The following is a 24,177-nucleotide window of genomic DNA, read 5'->3' as shown; positions in this document are numbered from 1 at the left end:
TTTATTACCACACGGAAATGTAATTTAGTAAGTCAGCCATTATCATCTTTTTTCTTTTGATTTTTTAGAGTTATAGTGTAATAATAAGGCAATTCTGGTATAAAGTACTTAAAAATTTTTTTTAATGTTTTTCTTTTTTTTTTTTTTTTTATGGGAGACAGACAGAGACAGCGTGAGCAGAGGAGGGTCAGAGAGAGAGGGAGACAAGAATCTGAAGCAGGCTCCAGGCTCTGAGCTAGCTGTCAGCACAGAGCCTGATGCGGGGCTCAAACCCACGAACCATGAGATCATGACCCGAGCTGAAGCCGGACGCCCAACCGACTGAGCCCCCCAGGCGCCCCTAAAGTACTTAATGTTCAGAATGTACCCTGGAGTTACCTCAGAGTTAGTCATGTGGCAGTTGCTGAAAAAACATCCTCATGTCCAATGCAGGTATAAATATGAGATGAGAAGTGTGACTAGAGAATGTTGAGGAGAGGAAACCTCCCAAACCAAAAGGCAGAACTTATGCTGCGACTGAAACACCCAAAAGAGTGTTTCATACGTGTCACTTTTATTGTCACACTCTGCGACATGTGAAATAACTACTCGTTATTATGCATCTGGAAGAGCCAGTGTGATTCTGGAGTGTGACCACAAGGTTTTTGCTTTCCATTTGAGAAGCAGGGGGAAAATCAGTTTGGCTCTTCTGGGTTCCCTGGGCTCCACCGGGGGAAACTAGCCCTCATGCCCCACCTTCAGAGCACTGCTGCCACCATACACGTGGCTGCAGGACAGTTGGGGGGGGCGGGGAGGCAGCCTTCAGTCTCCCCCGAAGGGTCCACGGCAAATATGGGGCCGCCTCTCTTTGTTCACTCGGTGTCACGGAGGAGACGAAAAAGCGGACAGTGTTTGTGGCGTCACTGGTTTTGGACTGAGGAAATAAGCATCAGGCCAGGGGCCTGACATCTTGGTATTTGCCCTTTCAGTTGCACTGAGTTCAGTTAGGTTTCTGTCTCCCAGCCTTTCTGCACATAGAGCTTTACATCACTTTCTTAACAATCTGCGTTCTATCAAGTCGGTTTATTTATTTTTTGTTTAAGTAAGTTACACGTTTGCCTAAATTTGACATTTGGGAGTTAATTAAATAACTTAATGGCATGGTAATGCTGAATTTAGTGATTACAGTCTAGCAACAGTAGTTAAAAAAATGACTTTGGAGAGAGGTGTGGCCTGTAGGTTGCTAATTCTTGAGCTAGCTCCGTTTCTTAGTTTGACTTCTAACAAAGTTTTCAGTCTTCGGGGTTTTCTTTTGAGCTTAACTATGTATTTTTTTTAAAAAGAAGATTATGTTGGTTGTTACCAAGTAGAGGCATTGTTCTGGTAGAAAATGAAGACTATGTCATTTTGTTGTCGAACCACTGTCCTCCTCCTCCACATCTTTTTGTTTTCCTTTCTACCCCACCCCAGTCATTTTTAAGTGGTCCCTAAAATGACTTGAATCATTTCTGAAAGGACTTCAAAATTCTTTATTAACCTATTCATTGTTTTATTAATGTAGAAGTTCAGTGTTGGCATGAGCGTGACTACATTAATTCCCACTCCTGTTTAAAATAAAAAATTTTGAGAAGGATCTCTAGGTTTTTTTTTTAGAAATGGCTTTATAGAAACTGATGTACTTTTTTTTTTTTTTCAGTTTTAGGAGAGCACAGAACTCTCTATTCTACTGCAGTTGGTTTATGCATATCTTTAATTAGCCAAAATGGTAGTGATTCAGGGTTATATTCTAGACCAGACTTTTTAAACATTTCTGGCCAGTGACCACAGTAGGAAGTACATTTTTTACATTGTGTTGTGGTCTTATAATATTTACCTGTGTAAATAAGTATGTATAACTAAAACACAAGTTTCACAAAATAATCATTATTTGTACATGATGCACTCTGATATATTGTCTTGTTTTTTTTAATGCTAGTTCCAATCAATTGAATTGATGATACGAATGAACTGTATCCACAAATTTACATTTGTGTTTGCTTTTATCTAATAAATTGTCTTTAATTTCAATGCAGATTCTGCAGAAAATATGCAGATTATCCAACTTCAGGTTCTTAACAAAGCAAAAGAGAGACAAGTAGACAATTTAGTTGAGAAGTTAAATGACAGTGAGCGTCAAATTAGATATCTGAATCACCAGCTTCTGATCATCAAAGGTAAGATGACACCAGTTGGGTGCTGTCATTTATGAGGTGCACGAGAGCCAGAGATCGCATTTCTGATAGCCTCACTTTAAAGGTGAAGCGTAGAGAGTGGACGCGTTAGGTCAGAGGGCTCATAGTGAGTCGGAATGAAACAAAAACCCAGGACTTTTGACACCTGGCCTTGGATTACTTCTCTCCAGAACATACTATTCTGAGGTCCTCATTTTCTCCCTCTTACTCTTCTATCAGGCTTTTAGAATCAGTGAACACTATTTAACTATGCTGGTAGCATTCTGTCCTAATAAGTAGTTGACTCCTTATGTAGTTTACCTTGAATGAAGTATTCCATATTCCCAGAGAGACTTGTGTTTAGTTTGCAATACATTTTCTAAGCCTACAAATTAACATAAGATTTGAATCCAAGTAAGAGTTAGTGATCCTAGACTCCTTTGGGCATGCCAAGGAGAAAATGGAGCCATTGCTGGGAAAAGCACATAGAGTAAACACAGATTCAAATTATAATTGTTTACTTTTCATGATTTCTGTAGTTTTGGTCAATGTTGAACTTTTCATTTGTAGAATAATTTTGTGACTGAACTGTAACTTGCTTCAAATGTAATTGATAGTGAAAAGATCTCTTTCTGTAATGCTCATAACATTTCTTTTGAGAGAAGAGCTTGTGAACAGTTACAGTAAAGTGTGTGCAAAGAAGTTAAGATTAGGTGAATTTAAGAGCTCATTGCAAGTATGTATAAAAAGTAAATAGTCCTCAGATCCCTTCTTTGATTAACAGAGATTTGTGACATATGTGTAGCTTCTTAAGTAAAGAAATGCTGAAATCATTATTAGGAAATCTTGTGGTCCTCAAAAACATATGGTAAGATAAGATTTTTGAAGGAAGTGGTTGTGTTTTTATCTTTTTTTTGGTGTCACTCAGGCATTCTTTTTTGGAGCTTTCCTGGTTTTCTCTAAATCCACTAAACTTTACTATCTGAATGGACCTGGACATTTGTATGCTCTGGGTCTGATATTTGATAGAGATTGTTACAGTTGGGGTCCCTGTACAATAACTTATTATTTATATAAACACTCTTACTCTTCTAGATGAAAAGGATGGCTTGACCCTTAGCCTCCGAGAATCACAGAAACTCTTGCAGAATGGAAAAGAGAGAGAGATACAACTTGAAGCACAAATAAAAGCACTGGAGACCCAAATACAAGCGTTCAAAGTGAATGAAGAACAGGTAGATCTTTTATCATGATTATTTATGGTAAAAGGTTATTTATTACAGTGACTGGTAACTTAGATTTTGGTATTGTAGGACTCAATTTAGAAGAACTTTGAAGTTGATACCTTCTTCCACCATAAGCCTGCTTTTGTTTCCCTTACTTTGGAGGAATTGCTGCCATTCGCCCAGTCGTCTGTGTACAGAGTAGAAGTCTGGAAGACTCTGTTCCTCTGTCCCTTTTTATCTAGTCAGCTACTCCGTTCCGTTGTTTCCTCATTTCTGTCCACATGTTTCACATTCAGGACTTTTACTGTCTCTAGTAAAACCCTCTTAAATAGTCCCTAGTCTTTTACTCCTTTTCCATATTCTCTCTTGTGGCCATCTGAGTCAATCGTTCTCAAATATGATTGTCCTTCCTTTGCTCAAAGCCTGTCAATGACCCCACTTTACTTGTGGATGAAGTGTGACATTGAAATGGCCATCTGATCCTTGCCTACTTTTTTCTCTACTCTTCAAACTTAACAGTGTATTTGGGGTTTTTTTATTTTTGTTTTTGTTTTTTTTTTTTTACATTTTTTAACGTTTTTATCTATTTTAGAGGTGGCAAGTAGGGGAGGGTCAGAGAGAGAGGAAGAAAGAAACCCAAGCAGGCTCCACGCTGTTCTCGCAGAGTCCAATGCAGGGCTCAAACTCACAAACTGTGAGGTCATGACCTGAGCCAAAACCAAGAGTCAGATGCTTAACTGACGGAGCCATCCAGGCGCCCCCGTTTGTTGTTTTTATGCCCTCATGTATACCTGCTCTCTCCCTGAAAGGTCTTTCTGCAGCTCACTGCTATTTGACTAACAAGCTCCTACCTGTGGATTTTCTTTTCCCAAGTCACTCCTATCTTCCTTTCGCCTGGTACATACTAGGTGCTCAGTATGCTGAGTGAATATTGTTGGACATTGATGTGACCTGTACATATTTTTTCTTACATATTTCTCTGTTCCTGCTCTGATACTAACCCCACTATAGCTTTATGGTATGTCTTGAAATTTGGATAACAAGGGCTACTGTTATTGTTCTTTAAAAATTTTGTAGCTCTTTTTCACATTTCCTTTCTTGATTTTACATATCAATCTTTTATGTTTATACATATATCGTGGTGGATTTTGATTAGTGAGGCATTGTGTTTCCACTTTATAGATGAGTTAATCAAGTTTTGGAGAGGTCAGATTACTTGCCCAAGGTTACAAGGCTGGTTACTGACAAAGCAGCAGAACCTAAATTTCCTGACCGCAGGACACGTGTCTTTATAGTGGTGGCCCAGAGGCGCCTGGCTGACTCTGTCAGTGGGGCACATGATTCTTGATCTTGGGGTTGTGGCTTTGAGCCCACGTTGGGTATAGAGTTTCCTTAAAAATAAAATCTTAAAAAATTAAATAAAAAAATAAAGTGGCAGCACATTCTTTGATTAATGAGCTAGATATCCACTTAATGGTTAGAAATGGTCAGAGGTCATTGGTAGCCAAGCCTGTTGGCAGGGCGGTTGGGCGGGGGGTGACTCATGAAAGTCATGCCATTTTGGAGGGTGGGGGGGAGGGGGGTTAAAAATGAAAGTGACTGTAAAGTTGTGAGCTTGGTTTTGGATGAAATTTGTGGCTACTTCTGAGGATGTTTTAATGAAAGAATTTAAGCAGTGTTTTCTCATATCTGGCTCCTTATCCTTCAGGTGTGAGCTAAAACAAACCACTTTATATCTGAAACTGCCCAAAGCCCTGCATTCCTACTCTCCTTCATCATATCCTATCCTATTACTCTATTTCAAAACTACCTGAGGGGCACCTGGGGGGCTTGGTCAGTTAAGCGTCCAACTTTGGCTTAGATCATGATCTCATGGTTTGTGGGTTCAAGCCCTGCATCAGGCTCTGTGCTGACAGCTCAGAGCCTGGAGCCTGCTTCAGATTCTGTGTCTCCCTCTCTTTCTGCCCCTCCCCATTCTTGCACGTGCACACACGCTCTCTCTCTCTCTCTCTCTCTCTCTCTCTGTCTCTCAAAAATAAAAAAAAATTACAAAAATTAAAAAACACACAAAACTATATCAAAGGATCTCACTTGTTTCCTTGTTATGGTCTGTCCCTTCCTAGCAAAAAGTAGTAAGAGTCAGGACCTTGCCTGTCTTTCATCATGTCCTTCAGTGCTAGAACCCTGCCTGGTACAAAGTAGTCACATAATTTATTGAGCAAATGAATAAATGTCATAAACACTTCAAACAGTATTAGAAGAGTCAATCTCTGGACTAGAAAGGAATAAGCCATATTTTAAATTTTAATTTTTGTGTGTGATACAGACTATTAGCATTTTTAACTTTTTGAAAACTGATAGTCCTTAGATTAAAAAGTTGAATTGCTTTTATGTAGTAAAAGGTTATAACTATGAAATAGTGCATGTGTCTTAGGGTTTTGGAGGTTAGAAGTCTGATATGGGTCTCACTGGGCTAATGTCAAGGTCAGCAGAGCTGTGCTGCGTTTCGGAGGCTCTGGAGGAGAATTCATTTTCTTGCCTTTTCCAGCTCCTGGAGGCCACATGCACTCCTTGGCTGATGCCCATTTTTATCTTCAGGGCCAGAAGTCACTGTTTCTGACTTGCCTGCTTCAGTTTTTCTCATTTAAGGTTCTTTCTGGATACATTGGACCCCAGATAATACAGGATAATCTTTTTTTAATAGCATTTTTTAAAGTTTATTTATTTTGAGAGAGAAAGCACGAGCAGGGGAAGGGCAAAGAGAGAGAGGAAGAGAGGGAGAATCCCAGGCAGGCCCTGCACATCAGTGCAGAGCCCAACGCGGGTTCAAACTCAGGGACTGTGAGATCTATGACCTGAGCCAAAATTAAGAGTCAGACGCCCAGCCACCTGAACCACCCAGGTGCCCTCAGGATGTTCTTTTTTATCTTAAGGTTATCTGAGTAGCAATTTTAATTTGGTCTGCAGCCTTACCTTTTTCCTTGTCGTATAACATAACATATTCACAGGTTTTGGGAATTCAGGACATGAACATCTTTTGGAAGTCATTATTTTGCCTAATATGCCATTATTTTTCAACAACTAGACAGATATAGTTTACAAAACTTTTTAAAATTTATTTTTATTTTTTATGTTTATTTTTTTTGAGAGAGAGACAGATCACGAGCAGCAGAGGCGCAGAGAGAGGAGGAGACACAGAATCAGAAGCAGGCTCCAGGCTCTGAGCTGTCAGCACAGAGCCCAATGCAGGGCTCGAACTCACAGACTGCGAGATCATGAGCTGAGCTGAAGTCAGACACTTAACCGACTGAGTCACCCAGGCACCTCCCCAAAACTTAAAAAAAATTTTTTTAATGGTTTTTAATTTATTTTTGAGAGAGAGAGAGAGACAGACACAGCATGAGCAGCAGAGGGTCAGAGAGAGAGGAAGACACAGAATCCGAAGACAGGCTCTAGGCTCTGAGCTAGCTGTCAGCACAGAGCCCGACGCAGGGCTTGAGCCCACGAACTGCGAGACCATGACCTGAGCCAATGTCGGACGCTTAACCGACTGAGCCACCCAGGCGCCCTGTAAACTTGTTTTTTTAGTATGTAATCATAGATAATTTTCATCAGTCTTTTATCATTTTCCTGTGACCTAACAATTGTGCCCTTCACACTGGGCTCACAGAGGGATGCAAACAGCACAGGGACCAGTATTCTAGCAGGAGATTCCTTGTCTGGTACCCACATTGCCATCATGCTGAGCAAAATCCTCTGTCACTCTCCTCAGCTAGCTACAGATGTTTTTTCTCAGTGAGTGATGTTTCCAGTGACCAGTGATGTTTCCAAGACCTAAGAAAGTCTTAAGGTACTAGAGCCACCATAGGGAGACCCTTTCTTCCCTGTTCTCCTTAAAGGATGGTTGAGTTTTAAAGTCCAGAAAGAGAGCACAGAGTCAAAACCCTGTAAACATGGATGTTCTGTGTGTACCTGCTAGATGGTTAAGAAGTCCAGAACGACGGAAATGGCTCTGGAAAGCCTGAAGCAGCAGCTGCTGGACCTCCATCATTCTGAGTCACTCCAGCGAGCGAGAGAGCAGCACGACAGCATTGTTACGGGCCTCACGAAGAAGTATGAGGAGCAAGTGGCGGCCTTGCAAAGGAAGCTGGATGCTACAGTCACTGCGCTCAAGGAGCAGGTTGGGATGAGCTCACATGGGCCACTGTCATTAACAAGTAAAGCTGGTTATTTTTCGTAACTGATACTTTGTGGTTCTTCATACGGAGATTTTGGATCTTCGCAGCAGGTGTTTGTGAGTAAAACTTAAGAGCCAAAGATTTGTAACCTATGAATATGCCCTGCAGACATGATTTTGGAAATTTTTTTTCTCTTATAGGATTGGTTAGTACTTTCTCAATTCTCCTACTTCTAGTCCTTTATTTATAGAGTGTTTATACATAATGATTGCTGTAGAGTAAATCCAGACTGAAAAGGAGAGTGCTCTAGGAGCTGGCCTGAACTTGAGAAGTTGTCCTGGGAGCTTAACCAGTAGAATGCCTTTCTTAGGTAATTAACCTGTCAGTAAACATTGTCTAGAAGCGGTTCTTGGGAGAAGAGTTAATTTTTGAGAATCGTGCAATAAACAAAGTAAGGAAGAAAGTCTGAGCCTCTCTCACAGTTTGTATTATTTTTGCCCCAACGTGAATAATATGTAAGCTCAGGGTGAGTCAGATCGTGAGTTTGCTTATGCTCCCAAACCTGAGGTAATCACTTGAATAAATAAAATTTCAGAGTGCAATTTTCTTCATGTAATTCCAGAATTAATGTAACCCAATGAGGAAGAGCAGAAAAGTAAGATGGGAGGGTATAGTGAACTCCAACACACTTTTAAATCCATCCTGATTTGGTTTGTTATTTCATGTTTATACAGCTGACTGAATTTTTCCATGATTTGGGTCAAACTACAGAAGATTGCATTATTGCCAATAATAATTGCATACCATCTTACTTTATTTTAATATGCATTTATTAGAGTTTTTATTAGATTTATTTTCCTAAATATGCTTTTTTTAAATATAGAAAGATATTGTGGGTTTGATTGGTGTGGAGGATACGTGGGGAAAGACAAAGACTATCCCAAACTATTGAAAAGTCTTGGTATAATATTTCAGCACATGGCATCTGAGATGTCGTTTTATTTAATTTGGCTGTGTTTGTGTTAGTAGCATTAGAGCTAGTTGGACTTGGACAGTGGTCCTCCTTGGATGATGAGAGGGGTGGACTCTGGTGGTTTTTCCCTGCAGGGTTGAGGGTCTCTCCAGTCCCTGCTGACTTCGACACAGTTACCCAGAGGAGGGCTGGAAGAGACTCTTGCTGCGTTCACGCCCTGTGCCCGGTCCATTTTCTGTTTTCACCACACCCCAACCTGCTTCAGCAGAAGGACCCCGGACCAGTACACAGAACAAAGTCTTGATTCTGTGCTGACCAGGCTTCCAACTCCTGAATCATAAGTTGAAGTGGTTGATTAAGGTCTTTTCCACTGCTACGTTTTGCGACTGTTTTTATTTTTTTAAGCAGACCATAACACTGATGTTTGCCTATGGATATAATTGCAGACTTCTTTGCAAAGGGATGACTCCAAAATGCTTATAGCTTTTCATTTTGGGAATGTTTCTTGGGGTATTTCTTTTGTGCCGTCAATTTGGGACCAATGGTCTCAGCAACATTTACAATAAAAGGGCGATCTGCATGATCTCAGAATCCAAATTGAGAGTCCTAGTTGGAGAGGTGCCGTAAAGATAAACCAGGAGCTAGGGAGTGTCTGTTTATAACCAGAAAACTGGATGAGTGTGTTCCAACAGAGAGGATTGATTTAGATTTTCTTATAGTAACTCTGAACCGTACGTACATTCTGCATTTTGTCCCTTGCCCTCTTTTTCTGTATAAAAGTTCATCTAAGAGGTGTGCAAGATTTCCCTTTCAGATAAACCTGTTCCTGTACTCCATGCAGCGTATTACCAAGGAAAGTAAAACAACTCTTGGAAAATAGTAGCCAGGTACAAAATACTGACTAATTTAGCAGATGAAGTTGAATCAGTTTGCCAGCTTCTAGGTTCTGGGCAGCTCTCGCGCAGTTACACACGGCTGTGTCCCTCATGCTGTGTGCCGTGCGTGGACAGTGGTAGCAGTGGACGTTCACACATAGTACGTTGTGCGAGGCACACACACTTTTAACCTGGTGCCCCCTGAGGCCGATCATGCCGAGGCTCCAGGGCTTTGATGAATCTCAGATTGTGGGAATGGTTTTCTTGTGGGTGTTGATGATATGCAGTTTTGTTTGAGAAGACCCACAAACTCATTCAGATTTTCTAAGAGGCTCGTGCTTCCCCTTGCAAAAGGTTAAAACTTCACTGCTTTATGAAAAACTTGTTCTTGGTGGGAAAGGACTACATTTGTGTGATAACCGTATTATTTTATCTGCTCAGCAAACTTCTATTAAACAACAGCTAAACAATCAGGATGTAAACAGGCTTTAATGCATATTAATTATATGTTAAATAATATTATATTTTGAAAGACAGTATATGCAACGCAGGGACTGTCTGATTGCATGGAGTGGGAGGGGTAGCAATCTATGATGTGGTTGAGGTTTTTTTCTTAAAATGTCTGTTGTAGCTACTATCTTTTGAGAAATATTATATAGCTTGTAAAATTATATCTTTAATTTGTGCTTTCCTTAAGCCATCATCTTTTATAGGTAAAAAGTGTGGTTCACAATCTCAACATATAACAGTTCTTGTTACTATGGCTGAGTTCGTCTTAGGGTTTCTACTGTGACAGAGCAGATGAGGGAGGGCTTCTTGAGCTCAGTGCTCCTTCAGTGACAGAACTCTCTAACAGCAAACCTTCTCCGGGACCTTTCTGTCTTCTGGCTCTCCCGTTCATGGAGGTGTCGTGTTCTGAGCTCTCTGAAGGTAGGGTTAAGATCTTGGATTATCTCCTTGATGATAGAACACCTTTCTTCATTCCGGTCTTCCTGAAATTTGCCGCTTTGGGTGAAGTTGTTGACTTTGGTTTCTACGTCATGACTTTCTCCTGGTCTACTTTCTTTAATGTTAGATTTAAAGGCTCCACGTTAAACACGTTGTCTTGGCTAAGAGGTTGCCACAGACCTGTGTGTGTGTGTGGCCCAATTCTAATTTTCCATGCACTAGAAATCTGTTCAGCTCCATTTCCTACTATTTATCACCAACCACTCTTGTCTTGTTCAGTCTTAAGGGATGTCTGCCTTTACCCATCTTGAGCTGAATGTTCTTACTCAAGCTACTCATGGAAAACATAGAACCATGTTTTGTTCTTTTCTTGGTGTTTACACAAGTTTCTGAGTGTAATTGGTTCCCTGAACTTGTCGACAGGAGACACCCTGGTTTAGTTGATTGTTCATATAGTCAAGTTATTGCTACAGTTGGCCTTTTCTTTATATGTTTTTTTTAATATCTTTTCTTGAACTTTTTGCCGGTTCTCAGTCTCTTGTAAGAATAACTAGCCTCCCCAGCACATAAGTAAATGTTAATTGTCACCCCAGCCCTTCTCACACACACATTAGCCCATTCAGTGTGTTGGCCATGGTCTTTTGGCACTTGGGAGCCATGCTGGTCAAGCTGGCCTGGGAATTAGCAGCAGTGCCAAGAGGTTTGCACTGTTGAATAAACATGGAGCAGTTTCCAGAAGCTTCGTTTTGCTCAAAAATTTGGTAGAAAAAATTTAAAGCAAACATGACTACATTATGAAATAGAATGCAAAATTCACATTAATTTTTAAGCTAAAATAGGAGACTTGAGAGTCTCTTTCCTTGACGATGCTGTCAGTATCCTTAGGAGGTGTCCCTCGTGTTAGTATTCTAGAGGCGTTATTGGGCTTTACGTTATCCTGTGGATCAGGCCCTAAAATGCCTTCTGTCTGCTTCAAAGTCTTCATTACAACTTACTTTCTTAAGGCTTTTTCAGGTAACTTTAACCATTTACCTTAATTTACTCCTGGCTGTCTCATGCTCTGCTATTTGTGTGGAATTCAGCCTGTTTAGTCTTTTTAGAATGAGAAATGATGATTTCTTCTACCTGGGCTTGGGACTCCCATGGCTTACTACTCCCAAACACATTTTTCATTTGGAAGAAACTTGAATTTATTATGTACGTGCTCTGCATTTTCTACATATCCCCATACAGCGACACACATCAATGCATGCGTGCGCCTGCATCCACCCACACGCGCACACACATTTGTTCTGTCTGGGTCTTTTTGTCATTTATTTTTTAAGGTTTTGTTTTGTTTGTTTTCATAGCACTCACTATGTGCAAGGCATTGCATAGGGTATCTTCAAGGAGAATTTATTAAGAAAAATAAGACATGTAAAAGGTAGAAAGAAAAAGAGAAACAGATTAAATCTAAAAGGTTCAGAAGAGGAAGAGATTATTTTTGGCTACTCAGAGTAGAATGAACTTTTGGCTGTTTAGAATAGAGTGAATTTCCATGTATTTATCTGCATCCTTCCTGTTGTGGGATACAGATTCCATGGTTCAAAGTGGTCTGCCTAAATATGAGTACATACATTTATACTGACAGTGTAAAATGCAAGTAGAAGTCTACTGCATTTTCGTTGGCTTGAATAAAATCTAATTTCAGAATATCAGTGTCTTGTGATTATAGAACAGAAGGGACTTTAGAAATCATTGAATTTTAACCTTTATTAGCATAATTCCAAAGGAAAAAAACAGATGGAGAAGTTGATGACTCACTCAAGATCATACAAGTTTGTTGTAACTCCTCCCACTCCTGTGCACTTAACGTTGTTAAAGAGGTGATGCTGCTTGTGATGATTTTATATCTGACTTACAATCCAGTTGTGTATCATATTTGTTTAATATCTAGTAACGGATCATGAAATGACTTCTCAAATACATTTTCTGTTTAGGAAGATCTTTGTTGTCATTTGAAAGATCAAGTGAGACAATTGGAGAGGAATCAAGAAGCAATCAAATTAGAAAAGACCGAGATCATTAACAGATTGACGAGAAGTCTAGAGGAGAGTCAGAAGCAGTGTGCCGACTTCTTGCACTCAGGTGGGTTGTCCAGGGTGGGCTCTTGTCTCCACGGAGGTTAGCATAATATGCAGAGAGAACGTAGTAGGATCCATGAATTCTAACCATCCAGAAAGGCGGAAAGACCATTAGTGACAATTTTTCAAATGTTGTTATTGTATATGTATAATGTGCAAAGTCACAAATAAAAATGACCAGTAATCCCATTACGCAGAGATAACTATTGTCAATGTTTGAATATATTTCACTCAAATGAAATTGAACACACATACATAGGTAATTTCTTCCTTCTGCACATAGCGCGTTTTTGAAAACATACCAAAGCTGAATGTATGAAAACTGAACAAAAAGGTCTGTGTTAGGAGGATATGTTCTGTCCATGAAAAGTAAAAATGATTACGATATTCCATTATATATTGCGTATTAGACTTAGCCTGATCATGTATTTCTACTGTTTTGTGAAACCTCATTAACTTTTTTCCTCTCACTTACCTGGTCAGTTGAAGCTAGTGAGTTATATTTTTGTCATGCTTAAAATTCCTCATTTGGTTTCCATGGTATTAAGTCTGGGACATGCTTCTTATCATTAGGTTCAGCAGGTAGGTTTTTTCTTACTAATTTTTATAGAATATTAGAGTTGAGGGCAATAAAATAATCACATGTTTCTGCAAACACTCCTATACAGACAAAATTGTCCTGTTTACTGGTAAGTAGCTCCCACTGTGAAGAAAGCTCAGTGGTTATTCATAACCGACATACGAAAGTCACACTTTGGCACGTAAAGCCAATTCAAGCTGTTAGTACAATGTGTATAAAAGTAGCTTATTCAAAAGTTGGAAGTACTAAAGTTAAAGACTATCAAAATATGTGTGTGGGTATGTTTTGATGGGGGTGAAATTTGCCTCATACTCTGGGTTCCCCCTCCCGCTTCAGTTTTGTACCCTTTTGTTTCACGTGGCATTATTTAGTGAGCCTTTTTCCTTGCCATTAAAGGCTTTGAAATATGATTTTCTTTAGTTGCATAATATGCCATCATTACTTTGCTTAACCATTTCCCAGATGCTCATTTTCTTTTGAGGAAGTCCAGTAACGTCCCTTTTAAATGGGAGTCTCCCCTAGTACATTTAAAACATTAGGTTACCAAAGTTTCCGAAACATAGCCCTAAGATGCTTTTTTCACTTGTGGAGGTGGGAGTGGTGGAAATAAAAGCATTTTGAAAGAAGCTTAAGGCAGCAAGATGTAGTTTTCTTATTAGAGGGTAGCTACGGGTTCCAAAGAATTTTTGTTTTGGCTTTCTGCGAGTTGGAATGTTATGTTCCTATTAAAGGACTCCTGGAGTGTTAAGGTCTGTGGACGTGGCTGATTCGATTCATGGCAAGGTCACGGTAGTCCAGGCCTTCAGCCTCCCAGGGTCCTATGAGGAGCCACACTAAATGTGTGGGCATGTCTCAGAGATGCCTGTGCCATCTGGGTCCCACTGGCTGTACCTCTGTCCTTCTTGAAAGGTAATACAAAGCTAATGAAGCAGAACTCCACCTTCTGTAGCCTCAGTGGAGTCAAGTTCTTCTGTATATCATAGGTACTTCGTCCCTTCACCTTTGGTGTGTTCGATTTTCACCCTCAGGCTCAGTACAGCAGGTGGCTCAGCTCCGATTCCAGCTGCAGCAAGCACAAAAAGCACATGCTATGAGTGAAAACATGAACAAGACTTTGCAAGTGAGTGTTGCCACTTGGAAGAGACTCTGTGGGTAACGGAGTGAGGCAGTGCTTACCATCATTTTTCTGGACCTTGGATTTCTCTGAAGGAGGTGGTCGGACTGTCTCCAGGCCAGACAATGAGAGTCATCCACGGTCTCACCCACACAGTGAGCTAGTCAAGCCCAGGTCTTTCTTGACTGCAGAGCGAGGGCCTGGCCCCCTCCTGTCCGTCTGCCTGTCCCCTCCTTCACATGGTGTGTCCTTTCGTTTACTGGGATGTCGCAGGGATAAGTGGATCTACAGGTGTGGGAAACCCGCAGTGTAGCTGCAGTTCCCTCACATCCTCCCCCAGCGCGACTTAAATTTTCCACTGGAGGAAGAGTTCCAGTATTACCTCTGCTGGAAAGACGCATTTTGCCTTTTCCCACCGGCAGAGTCAAGTACAACACGTTCTTGGCAGACCAGGCCGTTCCGTGCTCTAGAAAGCCAAAAAGTGCTGCCGTCAGTTTCTCAGCTCACAGGACAGACACTTTTTGTGGAGGACATAATGTGAGCACAGGAGGCGTGAGAGAAACCACTTAGATTTGCTCTCTCATTCATTTATACGTCTGGTCAGTCCGTGTACTTGAGAACCTGATGTGTGCTGGCCTTTCTCAAGTTACAGACTTCCGTATTTTCCTCGTACACCTATGTTCTCAGCAGCATTATTTTAAAGTCATTTGTAACGTATGTTAATAAGGTATGTGAAGAAGCATGTCTGGTTTCTGTTGATTGTTACGATGAACTTTGAAGCACAGAGGGATGACTGATTCCTTCATATTGGAAAATAATTCTCAAACATTTTGTGTTTTAGGAAGAATTAACAGAACTAAAAGATGAAATTTCACTCTATGAATCTGCTGCAAAATTAGGAATACTTCCAAGTGACTCAGAAGGAGAATTAAATATAGAACTCACTGAATCATATGTGGATTTGGGTATTAAAAAAGTCAACTGGAAAAAATCCAAAGTGAAGAGGTATTAAGAAAATAGTTTACCGTATGGGGCACCTGGGTGGCTGAGTTGGTTAAGCATCCAACTCTTGATTTTGGCTCAGGTCATGATGTCATGGTGGGATCGAGCCCTGTGGCGGGCTCTGTGCTGACAGTGGAGCCTGCTTGGGATTCTCTCTCTCCTTCTCTCTCTTTCTCTCTCAAAATAAACATTAAAAAAAATAGGTTACGTAGAAGAACCTGCATTAATAATACTGATGATACATGTCAATAAGTGGCACAAGGCATGAAATGGTGAGCTGACTAAGGGTTCTTGAATGTGGGACAGTGTGGGTCAGTCATTTCTGATGAAGTGTAAATGTCTGAATCAAAATGAACAGAAACCTCAACTATTGCCCTTAGTAAGGTAGTAAGGTAAAAATGATTAAAGTTAAAACACAAAGAGTAAGTTCTGCAACTGAGGTTATGGGTCTATTTTGTTATTTAGGCAAGGACATTATTTTTATTCATACTGTGTATCGAAGGCGGGTAGGCAGCATTTGTCAATGGCAGATGAGAATATAAGCATTCATTTTCCCTAGGAATGTTACTGAGAACTTACTTTTAGAGTAGGGATTCTGTCTTTTATACCTCTGCTGGACACAGATTCTTTAGCAATCTCATGGCAGGGAGTGTCTTATCATTCCTTCCTGGAACTCGTGGCGGGAAGGAGTGGGGTGGTCGAAGAGGAACACATTTTGGTTCCATTAAACACTTAACACATGAATGAAGGACAGGATGTACCTTGTCGAGACCCTGCGGTCTGGGAAGCGTGCTGTGCAAGGCTCTGGGAGTAGAGTACAACCTCTCCCTGCCTACAGGGAGCTTACGATTTGCCTGTACCAGGAGAGGGAGACATACTCATGGGCCACTAAGTGCTGGGTGCTAAATGTCACCCTGATGTACTGAGAGGCATTTATCCAGTCATTCCTAATCCTGGTGTGGGATAAACATGAACGATGGACATTTGGAACAGATTGTATGTAGGCTAAGGAATGCCTTCCTTCAATGCATTCAGATGCCACACGATCGCTGTTGAATTTATAGTTCCAGACTAGGTTTCGTCAGTGTTTACTACCTGTTGTGTTTCAGGTACCCTGCAACTAAATACAAGCATACGAATCTCCTGAAGGGTTTTAAAAGTATGTTAATAGGTTTTAGAAGTATGTAAATAGTACGATCTTCTTTTCAAAACGAGTAAGATGATATTTAGAAAATTGAAATCTAAAGTGATCGGATAATACGGTGAAACGAGAGGTTAACTTAGTTTAATAAGACTCCATTTATCTGGCCATCAGTCGATAGGGACCCTCATCTTGACAGATCACAGCTACAATCTAGAAGGAAGCTGGAAAGCAAATAGCGAAACTAGAGTGTGTGGTGTATTTAGCATGAACCACCTTCAGGCTTTCACCCCAGGGCCTGACTGACTTAGATTTGTTGGGATCCCAGGAGTTATCTGAGTTCCTGGCTGCAGAGTAGCTGGGGAAGGGGATTGGGAGAGGGACTACCAGGGTTTCAGTCAGGTAGCTCAGCTTAGCAAGAAGAGGACAGGAACTCCAGCTGCGGTCTACCTCCCAACGTCCACAGTCATGATCTCGAGTTATGGAAGAAACAGGATGCGTGTGCTATGATTTTTAGACAGATTTACATACAATTTTGAAGTTAAAATGTAGTCATCTGGAAAATTTGCTGCGGTGAATGCCTTATTTCCTGTTCATGCCGGATTAATTCCGAATGGCTAGTGGAAGGAGCAGGGTCTGTAGGTCCAGGTTTTGTTTTGATTTGTAGTTTTGCCATTCAGCACTAGCTTTGTGATCTGGGACAGGTTCCTTGGCTTTTCTGAGCCTGTTTTCTTATCAGGCTTTTTCTATTAAATGGATTATAGATATTTCTTGGGGGTTAAAATGAAGATTAAAATAAGCAATGGATATAAATGACCTTCCATAAAATGTTCTTGCACCCACTATGCATTTAATCGTGGATAGCTACTGCTATTATTTTTTAATAGATGATTGGTTAAAGTATACCATTGATCCAGTTTTCATATTAATTCTCTTTTAAATCAACATATACTTCATAAAAAGTTTTGGTCCTCACCTCAATCTTGGGGGAACATCAGATCTATAATTTCATTTTAGGATTGGGGAAAACTGGAGCTCCAAAGCTGAACTCTCTTGCCCGAGAGGACTGACTGTTAGCAGCAGGACCAGTACTTGAGCCCCAAACTGTACCATCCTGTAAATCTGTCATATGTACATGACAAACCTTTTTACTCTTCCTTCTTCTTTATGTCCTATATTTTAGAGGACTAAAGATTTAGTTCATGTCAAAAAAGAGTTTTCTCCAGTTCTGTGTTATAAATAATCTGGGAATGTGGGAAATAATACATATATATATTATGTAAAAATAATGTATGTTTTTCCGAGTAGATCTACTTCATCATGACGCTTAATGTATTTTGCTTCTGCCCTTTGTATTTAATTCATGCTCATAATCACAGTCCTGTGGTAGAGTAAAGCGCATGCCTGTAGATAACCAACCCGAGACCTCATGTCACTAGCATAGCCACGTCACTGTCCTAGTAAAAGGGTTGCCGCTCCTGAGCGCGGAGTGAGTGGTTGTTGAGATGCAGCTGGAGGACAGACACTCAGGGACGCTCACGATACGCAAGAGGTTTAGCTTGTAGTCTTCCCTCCTATCACCCAAACAAGAATTTGAGCAAAAAAAGTAAAAATATTCATTTTTAGATCAAAGTGAGAGGAGATCTAGGAGAGAAGAGATTTATACCTTTTCTCTGCTGGATTGTGATTCTTAGAACAAGAGTAAGCCACAGTTTTCCCCGTGCCGAGAACTTTAGTTCTTTGCTGACTTGAGCTGCTTTCAAATCACTGACCCAAATATTCGTGGCTCCAAGCTTTTATTCTCAACTACCACCTCCCTCAAGCTACTGCCTAGTAAATTTTAAGGGTTTAGCTTCAGTGTTCTATTTCACATTCATGGAATTTGAGTAGCTAAATCTGCATGCTGTTTGCAGACAGCTTCCCTCTCCCTTATTATAGTTGGCTGCGAAGCTCAAATAATAAACATTTAACAAGTGGAATGCCTTTTCCCTTTGGTCTTCTCAGCAGGCTTCTTAAGGGACCACAGTTTATTTGGACTTAGGGGAACCGACTTCCACAGGACTCAGCAGGCCTGGTCACCACTGCTGATTTTTTCCCTTTTGGGAAAGAAGAGAAAATTATTTTAGCAAGTGCTTTTCTCTGCTCTCTGACTTGGCTCCCTCTAGGAGTACATGATGTGCTATTTCAGTGGTCAGCGTTCAGTAAGAAAAGAAATCAGGGGTGCCCACTTTGTTACCTGTGGCAAAATAAGCGTGCTGCTAAAAATTCACATCTTATATAGCACAGGAAAATGCATTGTAATATATTTTATATTTTTTATGTAATTGTATTTCTGTGTGAGTAGAAGTCATTTAAGTAGATGAGATCTATCCAGCCATATTTACAGGACATAACGTCTACAAAAGTTGTGTGTGTTGATACGTATGTAGTGTATTGCAAGGAACTCCTTTTATAATACCTAAAAAAACCCCTAATATATTGTTCATTCTTTGTCTCTCTGGGTAAGTGTGTGTGTGTGTGTGTGTGTGTGTGTGTGTGTGTGTGTGTGTGTGTATCCATAATATATGTGTATCTTAACATTTCATTTAGAATCACCTGAAACCAAAAAACAGCAAAAATTAAACTCAGATACTATTATTTCTTTCTTTTAGAACTACCTTTTAGTTTTTTAGAACAGTTTTAGATTACCAGAAATACTAGTACAAAGAGTTTCCCTATGCTCTACACCCATTTTCCTCTGTTAACGTCTTATACCAGCATGCTACCTTTTTTTTTTTTTTACAATTAATGAGCTAATATTAATACATTCTTGTTAACTAATGCCCATAGTTTATTTAGATGTCCTCAGTTTTTACCTGATGTCCTTTTTCTGTCCCAGGATTGCATCCAGGGTGCCGCGTTAGGGGTCCTATTTCCTTAGGTTCCTCTTAACTTTCCTTGTTTTTGCTGACCCGGACAGTTTTGAGAAATACCTGCCAAGTGTTTTGTAGGAACCCCTTCTTGGACTTTGATGTTTCTTTTATGATTGTGTTTTGCTCATGGGTTTTGTGGAGGAAGACCAGAGATGAGGTTCCATTTTCGTCCCCTCATAGTCAGGGCACATCCTATAAACTATTTATTTCTTTTCAAAAGTAACTTTCTTCTTTATTTTGGAAAAATTGGAAAATATAGATTCAGAAAACAGAAGAAAATTAAAAGGAACACAATCTTACTTCACCTCCCAAGAAGAAAACAACTTGTAACATTTTGGTGTATAACTTCCACATGATCTGGGTTGTGTATTTCTAAAAGATAAAATATTGAATGTATTGTTTTATAATGTATCTTTTAACTTAGCATATTCTGAAATCTCTAGATTTCATATTAATTAAATTATTTACATATTAAACATATTTACTAATGGATATGTAGATGAAGGAACTATATTTTAGTAATACAGTGTTTAATTTTTTTCTTTATAAGTAGTGCAATATCATTATTATCACAAGCTTGTTTGTAGTCAGGTCTCTGTCCACATCTTTAGTTCCTTGAGATGTGGGTGAGTATCTTCACTGAGACGTGTGCACATATTTGGGGTTTCTGATCCATGTTGCAGCTCTGTGGTTTGCTTATCACCCACATCACGTGGCAGTGCCTGTTTCGGAGTATCCTAGCCAGTTTTTAGAGTTATCACTTCTCCTGTTTAAAATTTTTATGTAGTTAGATCCATCACTCACTCTGTCTGATTTCTTGACGGTATTTCTCTAGTAATTTTTATAGTTTTGTTTTACTTTTTAAACCTTTTAAAATTGAGAAAATGCGTGGAACGTAAGTGTGTAGCTTAACGAATGATTTTAAAGTGAATGCCTGTGGAGCCACCACCTGGGAATCAACTCTGGTAGCAGCTGTTCATAGGTCTCTTTCCAGTCATAACCGTGAAGTTACCTACTATTCTCCCTGCTACAGCAATTGTTTTCTGGTTTTTTTGTTTTCTTGTAAGACGTAATTATTCCTACCTAAACCTATAGATTCAGATTGCCTTTGTATAAAGGGAACTCATACATTAGATATTATTTTTTCTTCGGTAATTTTATTGAGATATATTTATTTTTAAAATTTTTTTAAATGGTTATTTATTTTTGAGACAGAGAGACAGAATACGAACAGGGGAGAGGCCGAGAGAGGGAGACACAAAATCTGAAACAGGCTCCAGGCTCTGAGCTGCCAGCACAGAACCTGATGTAGGTCTCGAACCCATGAACCGTGAGATCATGACCTGAGCTGAAGTCAGATGCTTAACCGACTGAGCCACCCAGGTGTCCCATATTGAGATATATTTAAAATACCATGAAATTTACCCATTTGAAGTATACAGTTCAGTGGTGTTTCGTATTCAGAGTTGTGCAACTGTTACCACAGCCTAATTTGGAACATTTCAACATCCCCAGAAAGAAACCCTGTAACTATTATCAGTCATTCCCTATTACTCCTTCTTGTCCTCACGGCTGCAGGCAATCACTAATCCACTTTTTACTTATGGATTTGCCTATTCTGTACATTTCACTTAAATGGAATCATGGAGTATGTGAAATTACAGTGCAGCCACGTGGTATGTGGTGTTTCATAACTGCCTTTTACTGAGCACATGCTTTCAAGGTTCATCCACATTGCAGCATATGTCATCATTCCATTTTGTAGCCAAAGAATATTCCATTGTGAGAATATATATCATAATTTACTCATTCATTCATCAGCTGATGGACATTTATTTGAGTTATTTCTACTTTTTGGCTATTATGAATAATTCTGCTAGGAACATTTGTGGACAAATTCATGTGGATATAAGTTTTCATTTCTCTTATAGGTACAGTCGATCGTTGATCAGTGCAGGACTTAGAGGCTCCGACCTGCTGTGCAGTTGAGAATCTGCATATGACTTTGACTTTCCAAAAACTTAATAGCTAATAGCCTACTGTTGACTAGAAACCTTAACAATAACGTAAACCATTGGTTAACTCATATTTTGTATGTTACATATATTATATGCTGTATTCTTACATTAAAGTTAGCTATAGAAAAGAAAATGCTGAGATAATCATAAGAAAATATGTTTACAGTATTATACTGTACCAGAAAAAATCCACATGTGAGTGGTCCCATGCATTTCAAACCCATATTATTCAAGGGTCAGCTGTATATCTGGGAGTGGAATTACTGAGTGATGTGATAAATATATGTTTAGCATTTCAAAAAATAGTTATACTGTGGGTGAACCATTTTACATTCCCTCTAGCGGTATATGAAGGTTCCAATTTTTTAATATCTCTGCCCATACTTGCTATTTGGCTTCAATTTGCTAATGATGTAGGTTTTGTCTGATGGCTAACTATGTTGAACATCTTTTTACTGTGTTTATTGGCCATTTGTATATCTTCTTTGGAGAGATCTCTTCCAATCTTTTGCCCATTTTAAAATTGGGTTCCTTTTATTGCTTTTAAGAGTTCTTTATATATTCTGAATACAAGTCCCTTGTCAGATATATGATTTGCAAGTATTTTCTCCTGTGGGTTGTCTTTTCACTTTCTTTTTTTTTTCTTTTCACTTTCTTGATAGCATCCTTTGAAGCCCAAAAGTCTTACTTTTATGAAGTTCAAGTTACCTTTTTTTTTAAACTTTGGTTGCTTGTGCTTTTGATTATTTAAGAAGCCATTCTCTAATCCAAGGTCTTGAAGATTTATACCTATGTTTTCTTCTAAGCTTAATCTCTTACATTAGGTCTTGTATTCATTTTGAATTAGTTTCTGCTGTATAATGTGGTAGAGAACTTCATTCTTTTGCATGTGGGTATCCAGTTGTCCCACCACCAAAATGGTTTTGACATCCTTGGCAAAAATCAATTGACTGTAAATGTGAGGGTTTATTTCTGGGCTCTCAGTTGTATTCTACGGATCTGTATGTCTGTCCTTATGCCAGTGCCTTACTGTCTTGATGTAGCTTTGTAGTAAGTTTTGAAACTGGGAAGTATGAATCTTTCAACTTTGTCTTCTTAAAGGTTGATTGGGCTATTCTGGGTCTCTTGCATTTCTATATAGGTTTTAGTATCAGTTTGTCAATTTCTACAAAGACACCAGCTGGGATTTTGATTGGGGTTGCATATAGTCTGTAGATCAATTTAGGGGGAATATTGCAATCTTACCAATGTTGGGTTCTGATTCTTGAACACAGGATGTCTTTCCATTTTTTTTTTTTTTTAGGTCTTGTTTAATTTCTTTCAGTGTACTACTGAAGTGTTTTATATTTTTGTGGTTTTCAGGGTACTAGTCATATACTTCTATGAAATCTACTCTTAGGTATATTATTCTCTTGCCTATACTTTTGCTGGATAATTTTCTTAATTTTATTTTCAGGTGGTTAATTACTAGTGTACAGAGGTACAAGTTGATTTTATATGTTGATCTTGTATCCTGACACATTGCTTGTTAGTTTAGTTCGGCTAGTTTTTTAGTGGGTTCCTTAGGGTTTTTTTATATATAGGATCATGTCACCTGAAAATAGAGATCATTGTATGTCTTTCCAATCTAAATGCCTTTTATTTTTTTCTTGACTAACTGCTCCAGCTAGAATCTGTAGTACAATGTTGAATAGAAGTGGTAAGAGCAGATATTCTTGCTCTGCTCCTCATACTTATGGGGAAGCATTCATTCTCCATTAAGCATGAATGTTAGCTGTGGGGTTTTCAAAGACAAAAGTGTTCTTTAGACTTTTTTCACTTAACATCTTGTTGTGAGACTCATGGTGTAGCATTTAGCTGTAGCTCATTCATTTATATAAATATAGATATGCATGTCTTTGATTTGTATGAATATTCCAGTTTATTTTTCAATCTACTGACCATAGATTATTAATATTACTTCCTAGTACAATGTACATACATTTTTGTTGGATATATATACTTAGAAGTATGATTGCTTATAGTATATGTGTTGCAACTTTAATAGGTAATGCCAAACTTTTCCAAAGGAGTTGTGCCAACGTACATCCCCACCAGAAGTTTATGACAGGCATAGTTGCTGTTTCTCTTTGCTAACACTTGATATTTTCAGGTTTTTACTTTTAGCCATTTAACGGGTAATGATAGTTTATTGTGGTTTTAATTCACATCTTGAATTATTAATGAGATTGAGCTGCATTGAAAAACCCATCTTTATTGTGTTTATTAGTGTGTGCCTGTGTGTATGACTTACTGATGTCCTTCCTCAGTTTTTAAATGTGTGTGTGCATGTTCTGTTGATTTGTAGGATTTCTTTCTTCTTTAATATCTTTCCAGGATATGAATTTTTTGAAGGTTATATGTATTATAATTGTCTTCTCACTTTTTAACCTCTGAATTTGTCTTTTGATGATGGAGGTTTTTAAAACTTTAGTCAAATTGATCAGTCTTCATGGTTAGTGTTTTTTAAGTTCTCTTTACGAAACCTTCCCTGTTATGGTATGCTGCTTTCTAGAAGCTTTGATTCTTTGCCTTATACTTTAGCTTTAACATCTCTCTGGAATTGCTGTCTTGTTAGGGGTTTTCTGCTTACTCTTGCTTGTTCACATCTTCAAATGAATTTTATAATTAAACTTGTTTTACTCCAGAAAAAAAAATCCTGACAGTATTTTTATTAAGATCACATTGACCATATACATTAACCTAAGGAGAGTTGATATTTTTATGATGTTGAATTCTCTTATCCAAGAATATAGCGTGTCTTTTCATCTGCTTAAATCTATTGTAGTCTCTCAAGATTGTTTGGGTTTTTATCTTTAGGTTTTTACACAATTCTTATAAAATTGATGCTTAGGTTTT

At 39.0% G+C, this 24,177-nt stretch overlaps 1 protein-coding gene across 1 annotated transcript in view; it reads left to right on the top strand.

Annotated features, from left to right (window-relative positions):
* The window catches only part of CEP152 (centrosomal protein 152), an 84,478-nt gene that overhangs the window by 15,467 nt on the left and 44,834 nt on the right, over positions 1–24,177 (top strand). The window contains exons 7-12 of the mRNA XM_029952512.1: positions 2,052–2,192; positions 3,285–3,424; positions 7,395–7,595; positions 12,369–12,516; positions 14,121–14,212; positions 15,048–15,211. Of these exons, the coding sequence (XP_029808372.1) occupies positions 2,052–2,192; positions 3,285–3,424; positions 7,395–7,595; positions 12,369–12,516; positions 14,121–14,212; positions 15,048–15,211 (886 nt within the window). The remainder of the gene's footprint in view (positions 1–2,051; positions 2,193–3,284; positions 3,425–7,394; positions 7,596–12,368; positions 12,517–14,120; positions 14,213–15,047; positions 15,212–24,177) is intronic.

This window comes from Suricata suricatta, chromosome 9 (genome assembly GCF_006229205.1).
Source record: "Suricata suricatta isolate VVHF042 chromosome 9, meerkat_22Aug2017_6uvM2_HiC, whole genome shotgun sequence".
NCBI classification, from domain to species: domain Eukaryota; kingdom Metazoa; phylum Chordata; class Mammalia; order Carnivora; family Herpestidae; genus Suricata; species Suricata suricatta.
This window is presented reverse-complemented; position numbering and strand designations above follow the sequence as displayed.